Source organism: Taudactylus pleione, unplaced genomic scaffold (assembly GCF_031769625.1).
Source record: "Taudactylus pleione unplaced genomic scaffold, aTauple2 ptg000398l, whole genome shotgun sequence".
Taxonomy (NCBI): Eukaryota; Metazoa; Chordata; class Amphibia; order Anura; family Myobatrachidae; genus Taudactylus; species Taudactylus pleione.
The window spans coordinates 8,161,852-8,175,373 of record NW_028284800.1 but is presented as its reverse complement, the minus strand read 5'-3'; the positions used below and the strand labels follow the sequence as shown (position 1 = coordinate 8,175,373).

The 13,522-nt window shown below is 42.6% G+C and overlaps 1 protein-coding gene across 1 annotated transcript in view; it reads left to right on the top strand.

Moving 5' to 3' along the window:
• The first annotated feature begins 230 nt into the window (after nt 1–230).
• The window catches only part of LOC148506700 (histone-lysine N-methyltransferase 2C-like), a 151,959-nt gene continuing 138,667 nt past the window's right edge, over nt 231–13,522 (top strand). The window contains exon 1 of the mRNA XM_088446453.1: nt 231–302. Coding sequence (XP_088302579.1) covers nt 231–302 — 72 coding nt within the window. The remainder of the gene's footprint in view (nt 303–13,522) is intronic.

The window sequence follows — 13,522 nt, the reverse complement described above, 5'->3', positions numbered from 1 at the left end:
CCTGGCTACAGGCATTCAGTTTTTTGTTTGGTGTGCAGGAGTGCACCTGGTGAACAGGGCACTGCTTCGGCAGACCCAAGCAAGTTTTTTTTTTTTTCTCCTATGAGTAAGCGGCATCGTTGAGGGAACTGGTGATTTTGGCTGGCGTCAGTGGAGTGAGCTCTGAGCCCAGGACTGCAGCCGGAGACACCGGGGACACAGGTAAGGTGGCTCCCCGCAGGCTACTGACGATGGGTAACCACGTGGCAGTTTGTACCTCCGGCGGTGGAGAACTGCCAGAGGCCGCTGTTGTGAGGAACCAGGTAAACTGCTTCTCCCACTAGACCACCGGGACATGAGATTTTCCTGACAGCCTGGGATGATAATGGCGGGGGCCATGTATAAGTTAGTGAGCCCGGTGGATCCATACAGTCTACAGGAGGTATGATCTCCCCGGCGGCCCCTCCCCCAACCCAGATGCTGGTCCAGAGTCTAGGTTTCCCACGTCTGGGTTGCTCCTCCCTCCCTGTATATGAGATGGCCAGGGACCACTCTTAGGTGGATGCAGATCTCAGGAGGCTTGGTTAGTCTCCCTGTATACCTCTCCATTGATGGCCAGGTTATACAGAGCTCAATATCCTACTCAGCCTTGTGTGCTGTTCGTAGTTAACTAAGAGCTTATTGCATATATATATATATATATATATATATATTTATATATATATCTCCAAGAGACAAATCGCACACTCTACGATTTAGTGTATATATGGGTGCCAGGTCCAATCAATCATATAAAGTGCTCCAAAAATTATCCATCTAGTACTTTCTCAGATGACCAGCACACCACCATGTAGAGATTTATGCAAAAAGTCATTTTAATGCAATATCAAAAAACCGCCATCATGTAAAAAAGGCCATCATTATTATGGAGTATAGTTACTCATCCCAAAGCATTGGAAACAACTTGTCCTAGTAGTGTATAGCCATCCCGACGGCCATTTCGGCTAAGTTCAGCCTTCAGCAAGGGTCAGCCACAAATGATCATAAAACCTTAGACCTTAATATACCAAAGTGCTAATCACCAATTGCACCCACCTGTGTATGCTGGCATCCACGCGGTCCCCAACCACCAACCCGGTCACAAGCCGGCAACGGAACCAATCTGCTCTACTATGTCCCCGAAGGTCACAGTGTGTTCCGTAGTGCTGGAAGTGACGCCGCGGGAACACGGCTGTCAACATCCGGCTGACTGGAGCAACACGCTGCCTACAACGGAGACAAGGAGCCTGGTTGGAACCTTCCACCGAAGTGAACAGGACAGTCATGGCAACCGTGTCCATGACAACAGTGATCTAATAAACAATATATAGAATTAATCATCAAAACATTATGTACCTGTTAAAAGATTGTTATTTACTGCATCTCCACTTGATCTGCATGGCCAGCGCAACACAGTACTGCACATGCAGAAGGAATGCAACAATCCCGCAGATAGCGTACACTAACATCAAATCAAATGTACAAAACTAGGGATTAATCTGAATTAATCCATCAGCATTATATGAAACACCTGATTATCAGCATTTTGTAAAAGACTGTTTAGTTCTTAATGTACATTAATAGAAATTTTGCACATACCATATATCGGAAAAAAACAAACCTGCTTATAAAGAAAATAAATCCATAATATGTCTATTGTCCAACAAATAGGGAAAAATGTAGAAGATAAATAATAAAATGCAAAAAAGGTTGCTAGGGGCAACATCACTTCTTAATAGAACTCCCATCTTAGTAAATTCACCCCCTGGAGTATAAACATAAGAGACATTATATTTTCTTTTTGTCTTAATGGTTCTTATTATTATTGTGATTTTTTTTTTATAGGAATATACACTGATATAATAGCAACCGGTTGCAACCTTTTTACTGTTACATTGTGCAATAAATAACTTTATATAAGTATTTTAATTCACATGGCAGACCTCTTTAATAATTAGCGCAAAAACTAATATTGTTGCACGGTCTCTTTTTGGTTACAGATTTGTGTGTAGTCCTAAACCCATAATACTTTGCAGCTGTGAGACAGAAAAAAAAACTGTTATACAATGGTTTAGTATCAGCGCCTGATTTGAGTTTGTTTTGTGTATTCATACTTTGTTGAGCTGTCAGTAATTGTTGAACGACCCTCCCCCTCTAATACTACCAATTTTGGAATGTATGTTTTCTACGTAGCTTAATGTAAATGTGCTAGCAAAAGAAGGATTTTCTTGTTGAGGTGTTTTCTTTGCCATCTGCCGGAGAGAAATATATCCCTGCGCTACTACTGTCACTACCCCACCCTGGCGGCTTACTCCACTGATGTTACAAGGTGGAGAAGGATGCATGTGGTATTTGCATACACTGCGCTAACCTTTTATTTATGTTCGTTCTTAAGTGAGTGGAGCGTAGAGGTAACTTAGCTTTTTTTTTTCACGGCACACTTAGGGGGGAAATCAATTGTGTTTTGCATGCCCAAAAGTAATGATGGAGCTATTCAATTGTTGTTCCGGCAGTCGCAAATGCCCACTATTTATCACCTTCTCACACCCAAATGCATCGGATTTAGCTGTGTAAAGCAGCTAAACCCATCTAAACTGTTGGGTTTGGGTGCCCAAATTGCTGTCTTTACGCACATTTCTACTTGCCACCTCAGGAGGGTGCGAGCAGAAATAATGGGCACCCGCGCCCCTATCAGAGCAACAATTAAATAGTTCCATCGGGCTCACAAAAAAACTGTTGAAACTCGCCCATAGTGCAATAGGCAGTATGTAAAATGGACTTTTTTACGTTTGGGTCAATCGTAAAAGATTCTGATATGGCAAAAGAATTGATTATTTTTTGGTGCCATTTAAAGCAGCAATTTTTTCTGCGATATGCCTTAAAAAAAAATTGCTGCTTTAAATGGCAAAATAAACAAAGACTCTGCACCTTTGCCCAGTGAGTCATTTATTTTATAATGTATATCGAGTTCACAGAAGCCCAAATTATAATTGATCCTTCTTTGGCAAATCTAGGATTCAATTAGCAACAATGTGCGCTGCGCACATAACGGCTAAATACGCAAATCCAACACTGCAGAATTTCCTGCACATTTTAAGGGGTGTTATAACAAAAATAAAATCTGCTGTTGGTTGTCTCAAGGCGCCGGAGAAACGGCTGGAACGCTTGCACCTTGCCGCCATTGCTGCTAATTGAATACCCCCTTCTACCCATTGTCTTTTTACACTGCTGGTTCTTAAACAATGCTCTGTCCTTGCAGCATTCTATGTACAGGTTGAGTCTCCGATATCCATAATGCTTGGGACCAGGGGTATTTTGGATAATGGAATATTCCATATTTTGGAATGTTTGCATATCATAATGAAATATATTGGGAATGGGACCCAAGTATACACACAGAATGCGTTTGATTGTTATATACACCCTATACACACAGCCTGAAGGTAATTTTTATACAGTATTTTCAATAATTTGTGCCTTAGACAAAGTTTGTGTACATTGAATCATCAAAAATCGAAAGGTTTCATTATCTCAATCATGCCAAAAATCTGTATTTCAGAATATTCCGTATTTCAGAATATTTGGATATCGGAGACTCAACCTGTACAAGTCTTATTCCTCAGACATGAAAGCTCATCATACTGCTTGCTATATTTTTCCCTGCTGAGCTAATAGATTTCGCAGCCCATATGTCGATTTTTGTATAAATATTTCTGAGTAGCTTGTGCTGAGTTTCTCCACAAGGGACATAGGAACACTGCTGTCCTGCCAAATGGTCAGTGTACAGATGTGCCTGGGCGCCCATCAGCAGCCAAAAATGGCCAATTATCTGCATAATGTCACCTGCTTACCCGCTAACCAAGAACTTCTGGCATGGCACTCTTTATTTGCAGTTTGTTTTCTGCTGCATGGCTTTATATTAAGCAGGAAATGTTTCATAATTTTACTCCGATTATGTTGATAACGAGGTTTCAGCCGCCCTGTGTTGCATGTGTCAAATGATTGCAGTGAAGAATACTTGTCTAGTTGAAGAAAATGAACACTATTTACTGTCTAATGTTTGATTGTATACCAGTTCTGAGATACAGCCTCACGCTGCTTTTGCATTAATAACATTTTCATTCCTTTGTTCGTAAAAACTCATCTGTCGAAAAAATTAAACAAAAAAATCCCCCCAAAATTCCTCCAGGCGGCGATGACTTGAATGAAAAATATGCCGCATTGTTGCAGAGACTACTAGTTTCCACCAGTATTTACAAACTATCTTCTCTCGCAACATTTCCCTGAAACACTCACAAACAAATACTTTGAAAACCTGTTCTTCTTTTTTTGTTTTGTTGGACTCAGCTTCCTCTCAACTTAAGATAGATATATATATATATATATATATATATATATATTCTACCTGCGGCTGTTACCCCCAATGCAGACACCTGATTTGGAGTTTTTGCTGGCGATATGCCACCTTGTCATGCTCTGCTGGGCACATATGTCAAACAAAATTTCCTCTTGGAGTTATCACAGATTTGCAAGGAACACCTCTACAAGTGTGACCATTTAAAAAGGATAATATAGAATTAACTACAGTTATTACTTGATAATACTACATTTAGCTTGGCTTTTCCCATCACTATTTTCCTCACTGTGCTTCTGGGCATGCTAAGATACCATTTTCTGTATATCCCTCCTTCGACTTAGTGTTTTAGCCATTGTTAATGAAGCCCCTGTCATTTGTTGTTTTGGTGTTAAAAGTATGATGACTCCTGCATTACTGCTAGCTAAGCAAGTTGTGAGTGTACGTATCAGAAAGTCTCGGTACTGCCAGGTGGACGGAGGGTGTGAAGGCTCCCTTTGTCCGTAGTTACATCTTCCTTGTTTCTTCAGTAAGGTGTTCCATGAGACAGCAGCTGCAGTAGGAATTATGTTTTAGGTCAATGGCAGGTCAGCACGTTAACTGCTTATCTATGGATCAGTTCACACAAAAACCTTTCGTAGCCAGTAAACGGTTTGGGGTTTAGCATTGGCCACATTGCCTAGAAAGAGCATTTGTGACTGTCCTATTAACCTTCTAAAGAAACTCATCGTAGCTGGCTTGAACTGCGTAACCAACATAATGTACATGTCATGTACAACTTCTTTCATATCTGTTTTTACAGTCGCCTAGTCCTGTTCCCATCCTAAAATAAGATCTGTCTAATCTGATGTAGCAAATAACTGTTAACAGGTTTTATTATTTCCTTACTCAAAGCTTAAGACACATCTACTGCTTCTATATCAAGAAAAAAGGCAATGTGAGCCGGGTGCCGCCTCATCTGGACATCAGAAAGTGCTGCTTCATCTCTATAAAAGCAGAACTTTTTGTAGTTGGTTCTGGAGCGTTCTACTAAATACAGTGGTACACCGCCACGTTCAACTATCTCAAAAACAATTGTTACTGCTCATCAGTGCTGAAAGGGTTATAAAGCAATGTATATACTAATCAAAAGGCTCCCACCAATGGTAAATGAGAGAAGGGAATTGCAGCCATGTAAGTGGTGGGGAGAGAGTATCGGCCTGGCATTCACTGGATCGTTATATGCTAGTTCTTTATCATTTGCAGGCCATGATTCTATAGTGTGATTTTTTTTTTTATTGTAATAAATTAATTGAGAACATTGCCTCTTCATCACATCAAATTCTCCCAAAACTATACCGTATAATGCTTCACAATATTGCAAAGAACCCAAAAGCCAAGGTAAATATCATGACTACTAAGCTAAAAACACTGAACCAGTTTAGCAGGAGGGAAGACCCTTCTCTAAAAATAAGACTGATCAATACAAACACTTTTCCGTATTGCTTTGGTTTTTAAAGTTGCATCTGACTGGTCTAGCCTGTCCAGAGGACACTATTCTGGAAGACTTTCAATGTGAAACTTGGCTGGAATTAGATTATGCAACAGGACAATTTCCAGAGCTCTCCCACGCAACGAATGCCTATAAAAAAAAAAAAGGAAAAGCATCAAGGTTTTGAATTGACCAAGTCCAAATCTAGACATCAGTCTCTCTTAGTATGCTGTGGTAGGGCCTTTAGAGGGTTGTACACAAATGCTCTCAAACATTAATGAGCTGAAGCATTGTTGCATAAATCAGTGAGCCACAATTCTTCAAATCCGACTTAAGTCTGGTAATCTTATACTGAAAACAATTAATTTAAGTTGCTGTTAAAGATGGTTTTGCAAGCTACTGACTCATAGGTCTGAATTCAATTGTTTCTTCCCCCCTTTGCGCCTTACGGAGCTAATCAATTGTTGCTTTTGTCGGGTGCAATCAGCTGCCAGTGCTCCATTTCAGCTCGCAGCTCCAGCGGGGTGCGAGCTGAAATGTGCGTAAAGTGACCTGTTTGGGCGGCCAAACATCACTTTTCGCGGTTGCGCCCAGCACTTTGGTCAGGGGTAGCTGCTTTACGCGGCTTAAACCGACCACTTTGGGCGCGATCAGCGTGAAAAATGGCAGCAATTGAATAGCGGCCCGCGATCTCCTATTACTTTTAGACCAGTGATTCCCAACCTCGGTCCTCAAGGAACACTAACAATCCTGGTTTTAGTGATATTCATGATTGTGCACAGATGGTTTAATCAAAATAACTGAAGCACTAATTAAGTCACCTGTGCTCAAGTATGGCTATCCCTAAGACCTGGACTGTTAGTGTGCCTTGAGGACCGTGGTTGGGAACCCCTGCTTTAGATGGTAGATCCGGACTGCGTAAACAATTGAATTCCACCCAGAGGGGTGTGTTTGCTTTGATCAAACATGACTTCTCAATGTCTGCTATTTTGTTGTTAAATAATACCCCTTTCCAACTGCTGCAAAAACCTGCGTTATTGCTGTCTCAACCCGGGTCGCGGCTCAGGGCCCCGAGCAGGTTTCTACATGGGTAAAACCCGGGCCTCGCTCAGTGAAAGCGGGTAATCCGGATCATACGACCCGAGTCCCGTTTCCATCATACTGATTGGATGAATTCGGAAGCTGTCTGTGACAGCTGTCACCGGGGAGGGAGAGATTACAGCCTCCCCATATGGTCCGTACCGTTGAGGTTTTTACCCCATGCCCACTTCATATGGGGAGGCTGTAATTTCTCCCTGCCCGTGTCCCCGGTGACATCAGACAGTCTCCTGAAAGGACCTCCCACCGAAGGGCACTCATCTCTAGTCACCATACTGGCGTTCAGGGGAGAGCGGGAGTTTCCGGTGCTTGGTGATGACATCATCTCCAAGCGCCGGCATTGCACCCGTATGCAGTGTGAACGGCGCCGACCTGGGATATTCCTGGGTCGGCGCCGCAGTGGGAACGGGGTAAATCTAGAGTTCCAAATCCCAGGTCAGACCCGAGATTTGGTGGAAAAGGGGTATAAATGTCAAATCAAAATCCATTACTGTAACACAATATTCGATTTCTAAAATGTTCATTTTAGACATGACTAGATTGCAAATTATATCTTGATTTGTAAACATATACGGCGGTATTCAATTGTTTTATCGCACCTGATCTCCCGTCAACAGTGACTGCAGATCGCGGGGCGATAATTGATTCCGATTATCTTGCCAATCACGCCCAAAGAGGTCAAGTTTATCTGTGTAAACCGGCTAAACCCGACCAAAGTGCTGGATGTGATCGCGAAAAGTGACGCTTGAGTGCCCAAACTGGTCACTTTTCGCATATTTCAGCTCGCAACCCTAGGGGGTGCAAACTGAAATGTCGGTGCCGGCAGCTGTTTGCGCCTGATAGGAGCAACAACTGAATAGCTCAGTTGGACGCGAAGGGGGGACAGTTGCCGGCGCCAACAATTGAATATCGCCCATAGATTTGAAAGGATCTATTTTTCCATGTGACACTAGTTCATGCTAATTATGTGTGATCCTAGGTGTAGTAAAGACCTCATGTGAGATGTGTGTTTGTGTATACATATTTATATATATATATATATATATATATGTGTATATATATGTGTGTGTGTATACTAGCTGAAGTACCCGGCGTTGCTTGGGTTTAAATCTTCAAGTTATTAAGTTACCATCCTAGACCAATTGCCACCCATCTGTGAAGTTTTCATCCAAATCCATGCAGTGGAAGACCCAGAACAGGCTCCCCGGGTCAAAGTTCTGCCCAGCATACACCAAAGGGAGATCCGACCGGTACCTCAACTCTCTAGTGTGTCGTCTGGGATCCAATGTTACCACTCTGTGAAGTTTTCGTCCAAATCCATCCGGTGGAAGGCCAGAACAGGCTCTGTGGGCCTGAACAGGCTCCATGGGGCAACTGTACTGGGATGCCTAATGGAGTGGTTGGGGTACCGGTTGGACTTCACAGCGGAGTACACCGGGCAGAATTTTGATCCAGGGAGCCAGTTCTGGGCCATCCACTCAATGGATTTGGATAATATCACATAATAAAACTTCATAATTTGAAGATACACCCCTGCACCGATTGTGATGAAACCAACGCGAGGTGGTCCAGTTGGATCCTGGCCAGAATTTAGGGAGGTTAGGGTCCCGGTCAGGCCTCCCATTGTAGTACGCTGGGCAGAACTTTCTCCCGGGGAGCCTATTCTGGGCCTTCCACTGAATGGATTTTGACAACATCACATAATAAAACTTAATAACTTGAAGATTCAAACCCGGGCAACGCCGGATTCTTCAGCTTGTACCATCGAGGTGACCAATTGTATTTGCACACATTTCTATATTTTAACCTGGGGCACAGTATTTAGATAATCTTTTTGCCCCATGTTTGTAAAAGACTAATAGCTACCCAAAGGGTACCAATGACTTTCTTTCAGGTATCGCTGGTTTGCTTATTTCAGAGAAGGATTCTGTTATGATTATGATGTACATACAGTGCATCCGGAAAATATTTAGAGTGCTTCACTTTTTCCACATTTTATGTTGCAGCCTTATTCCAAAATGGAACTCAATTTTAAGTTGTACTGTATTATCATTTTGATGTACACCTATGGATAGATGCACTGTTTTCTTATTCTGTGTTACTTCGCAGTTTGCGTTGTTCTTCCTGGTTGTGTTTCTCAGTGGAATGCATGGCCAGACATGCTTCTCATTGTGGAATGAGAGAATGGTTACTGCACATGCGCTGTCTTGCTTGCCAGGCTGGTGGGCGCTTCCAGATCTTCTCTGCGCTCTCCCGGCGTATATAATTTGCCCCATATAGATAATTTCTTATGGCCCCATATTGCTGAAATAAGACATTGTTTGCTTTTATGTACTGTTCATCAAGGTGTTTTTTCCATGACAGTGGCTTTGATCAGAGCCTGTCCTAAAAAATATTGAATAGTAAAGTTGTAGCTTATGCTATCACTTCACTGCCAGTTGCAGATGTGACTTGCTTACTGTGTTAGTACTATTCTCTTCACTGTGGCATTTACTTTCTCATAAGCTGCATTCTTCAGGTTAACTGTAGGAGGTTTGTGTGTGTTTATAAGTATAATGGAGGAACAGTGTTTTTTTTTTTATATATGTGTGTGTGTGTATATATATATATATATATATATATATATATATATATATATATATATACATATGAGTCCATATGTACCAGAGTCTCTACAGATTATTATGGTAAAAAGAGATATCCTATTTGACTCTGACTGTTTCAGTTGGACATACCAGGTCTTGATTTATTGAGATAATTGCAAATATCATTTTATTTTTTTTGCTTGCTCTCTTTTCTGAATGTGGTGTTAGGATCTAGATCTTTTAGCTGTCTTCCTACCTTTTGGCACGCTCCCAATGTGTTGCCAGCTGCTGCAGAAATGCCCACGTGTCTGCAAACAGGTCATAAAATTGTGAGGAACTCTCTAGGAAGTAGGACTGCTTCCCAAATTATTAAGTGGGGTTGGCTTGCCAACGCAACTGACTGTGTACTATGATTTAAACAGGTATGAACACAGATGAGTGTTTTGCAATCATTAGAAGAACAGCTGTTTCCAAGGCTCTGTATGGGAGAATGTGCAGCATATTGTTTTCATAATCACCCAGTTTATACTGATTCATGTAACTATGTTACTATTATTGGCAAAAAAAAATGCACAGATCTAACAAGTATTGAGCGGCACAAGGTGAACACTAAACATGGCTAAAAATTATCACTGTAGTGAAGGAGAAATGTAAGTAGTATCACTTTAATACTGATCCACAATGTTCTATATCTATTCAGTAATGAATAGATATAAAGAGTAAGTCAGGGCTCAACAAATCCCAGTCGCCATGGTGACCAAGATTTTAGACCTGGTGACTAGGTTTTACAAGAGGCAGGTACAGTATAAGCTAAGTTGTTTAAAAAAAAAAAAGCGCTCTTCCGGGGATGGTTACAGGAGTAGGCGAGGCGTGCCTGTCACAGGAAGAGGAGTGTGTACCCGTCACATTCAATCAGTGTGACACCGCCTCCTCCCTCCTGCAAGGCAATGTTTGTGGTGAAGAAGTCACCAGAGCTGCCTCAGCCTCACCGTGACTAGCCAGAATGGATGGAGCCCACCCTGCCTCACTATGTTGCTGCAGGACTGTGGTCCTCCGCCAGAGGCTGCAGGATGGTGCTGGGGCTGCCACGGACTCACACCTGCGGGATCAACTTTGACAGGGAGTCCATGCAGACCCAGTCCAACGGGGATGAGGGCTCAGACTTTTAAAGTAAGTGGCTGATAGCCCTCCTAGCTCGAACAGCGTGTAGATAAGCCTGCAACCCCTACAGCCTGGGGCTTCTACAGTGCAAGCTGGTACTTGTAGTTCCCCTACAACTTTCCTCAGCCTGGTGCAGTGACTGTAAGGGTAAAGTCCTTATTGTTGTATGGGGGAGCCTGTCATTAGCACCACTGCAGGTTTGCAGCTGGGTCAGTTGTGTTGCAGCTTAGGGGAGGGTATTATAATATTGGGTACCCTGTGTGGTGGGTATTGGTATCAGTACAGGGCTCTGTATGTGTGCTGCCCATCAGTAACTCCCCCCCCCCCCCATATATGTGACATGTGCCAATAACTGCCCTCCCAGCTGTATATGTGGTAGTCACCAATATCTGCCCCATGTCCTTTAATCTGTCAATGGTGCTATGAATGGAGAGGCCTGGCCTCATTCTGGAGGAGGGGATTACAGGGACCCACACTTTTGTATTGAGACCTGCTATCCGACTAACCCAAAGTGTGTATTCCATATATGTAAAGGACTCTGCAATAGTTATAGCATAAAGGAGATCATCTTAGATATGCTAGACCAGGGGTAGGCAACGTGAGGCACTGCAGCAGATATGGAGCTACACTTCCCAGCATGCCCTAGCAGCCAAATTGTTGCAAGACATGCTGGTATGTGTAGTTCCACAGCAGCCAGAGAGCTGCATGTTTGCTAGCCCTGTAGCTAGTCAGTGCTAGATAGATCAACTTTTGAAATAGGTATGTGCTGTGTGCAGTGTTGTGAAAGGGCTTCACTACATTTGGGGTATATTGTGTGGCATAACATGAACTGGGGACAGCTATGGGCATGTGATAGAATCTGATGACCATTGAAGAAGCATGTTTGGTGGTCTGATGGCATGCAGAGAGATTAAGGGGCATGTGTGGTGGCCTATACAAGTTTTCATATTTTGGTCACGGACGTTGGTCTGGCTCCTAAACTTTTAAGCTGGCTCCTAGATTTTAACTAAAATTTGTCGAGCCCTGGCGTAAGCTATCATCAGTCTCATATAGAGTAGTTTGTGTAGACAAGCTCTTATTAATTTCAACTAACAATGGAAAATAAAATATGATATGTAGTGATCAAGTTGTTTAAAATTCACCTGGAGTGGAATCTTTTCTATTGTGTAAAATATCTGCTCCCTTTTAGGGGCACAGACAATGTCCCAATAGTGTTTTACGTGAGATCCAGTGATAAATGCAAGTTTTACATTGAGTCTAGGTAAAGCGCATAAAATAATTTTTGTACTTCTGGTACATTCAATCTCACCGCTCCTTATGTGTTTGGACATGCAAGTAAAGTTCTTGCGCCTGCAAGCCAAGTATTAAATTATGATATGTAGTAAATGTTATCCCCCCAATAACAGTACACTTATCGGGGATTTCTTTTCGGGTCTTATAAGACCCGAAAAGAAATCCACGCTAAAGTGGAGCGAATTGAATCGCCCGCAGTTAATTACCCTGGCTAATTGAATCTTCCCATAAGTCAGCACAAAAGCAAAGCATGACTTCTCCAGAAATGTAAGCAGAGTCCGGTACGATAAATGGCACTTCTCATTCGTACAATGCTTAGTTAGTCTTTCCTGTCTTCATCTCAATCCAACTGTGCCACAACGGTCAGTTGCCAATGCCTACTGAAATATTGATATCTGATCAGGATGCGGTTAATATCCCGACGATCGGGATGCCGACTGCCGAAATCCTGATCACCGGCGCCGGAATCCCTTCATGACTGGGGATGCCGACCTCTGAATCCAATCAGCCGGCATCCTGATCGTAAGGAGACCGGGGCAAGGTAAGTATTATCTGCAGAGGGGGGGTCAGGTTTAGGCGCCCCGGGGGGACTTAGGGTTAGGTAGCGGGAGGGGGGAGGTTGGGGTTAGGTTCAGGTTCAGGCACCACCAGGGGGAGGTTAGGGTTAGGCACTAAGGGGATAGGGTTAGGGGGTAAATATGACAGGGGAACAGTACTCACTGTTCCTCTGTCGGGATTCCAACCTTCGGGATGCCGCTGTCAGTGTACTGACAGCCGGCATCTCCTCAGTTGGTATTTCATACCGATTCCATTTGATCATGCTTCTGCTACACAGTAGACAGTATTTGAAGACTGGAGTTGAAAACTGATAATCTGTATGGAGATTATTTATTTTCTGTTCTAAAATTGTGTTTTAGAAGATGTAGTGCATCCCACGTGCTTCAAATGTCAGCTGTATTCCAAAACACAGATGAAAACCGTGTCACAGTTAAAAAAAAAAAAAAAATAACTAACAAAAATAAAATGTTATGCTTCATATTGATTACTTTAGATTGCAATTATGTTATCCCATCCTCACTGTTGACATGCAATGAAAACATTCTTGTTATACCTATAGCTACCTAATTGTTTATGGTGTAACCATTTGTGATTGGATTTAGCCTCAATTCTCTTTAAAAGTCCTATTATAACCTCTTATAAAAAAGTCTTGGGGCTAAAAATCGAAGGTGTCACTATCTCAGTCACGCTCCAAAAATTCTGTATTTTGGAATATTTGGTTATGGGAGACTCAACCTGTATTTCTGAAATTATAGCTGTTGCCTGCAGCTTCACCCACGATGAAATAACTTCTGCCAACATTTTTTTTGTTTGAGGTGTTCTAGTTGTATTGCTTTGCATGGCCTTGTCGTGGGAGTGGCCCATGTGACCAGCAGCGCTATACACACTGTTGGCAGCAGCGCCTTCACCCACCACTCACACCAATGTCACTGTGTGCCCTGTGCACAGACTGCTATGTAGCCTATCCTATTCACCTACCACTCA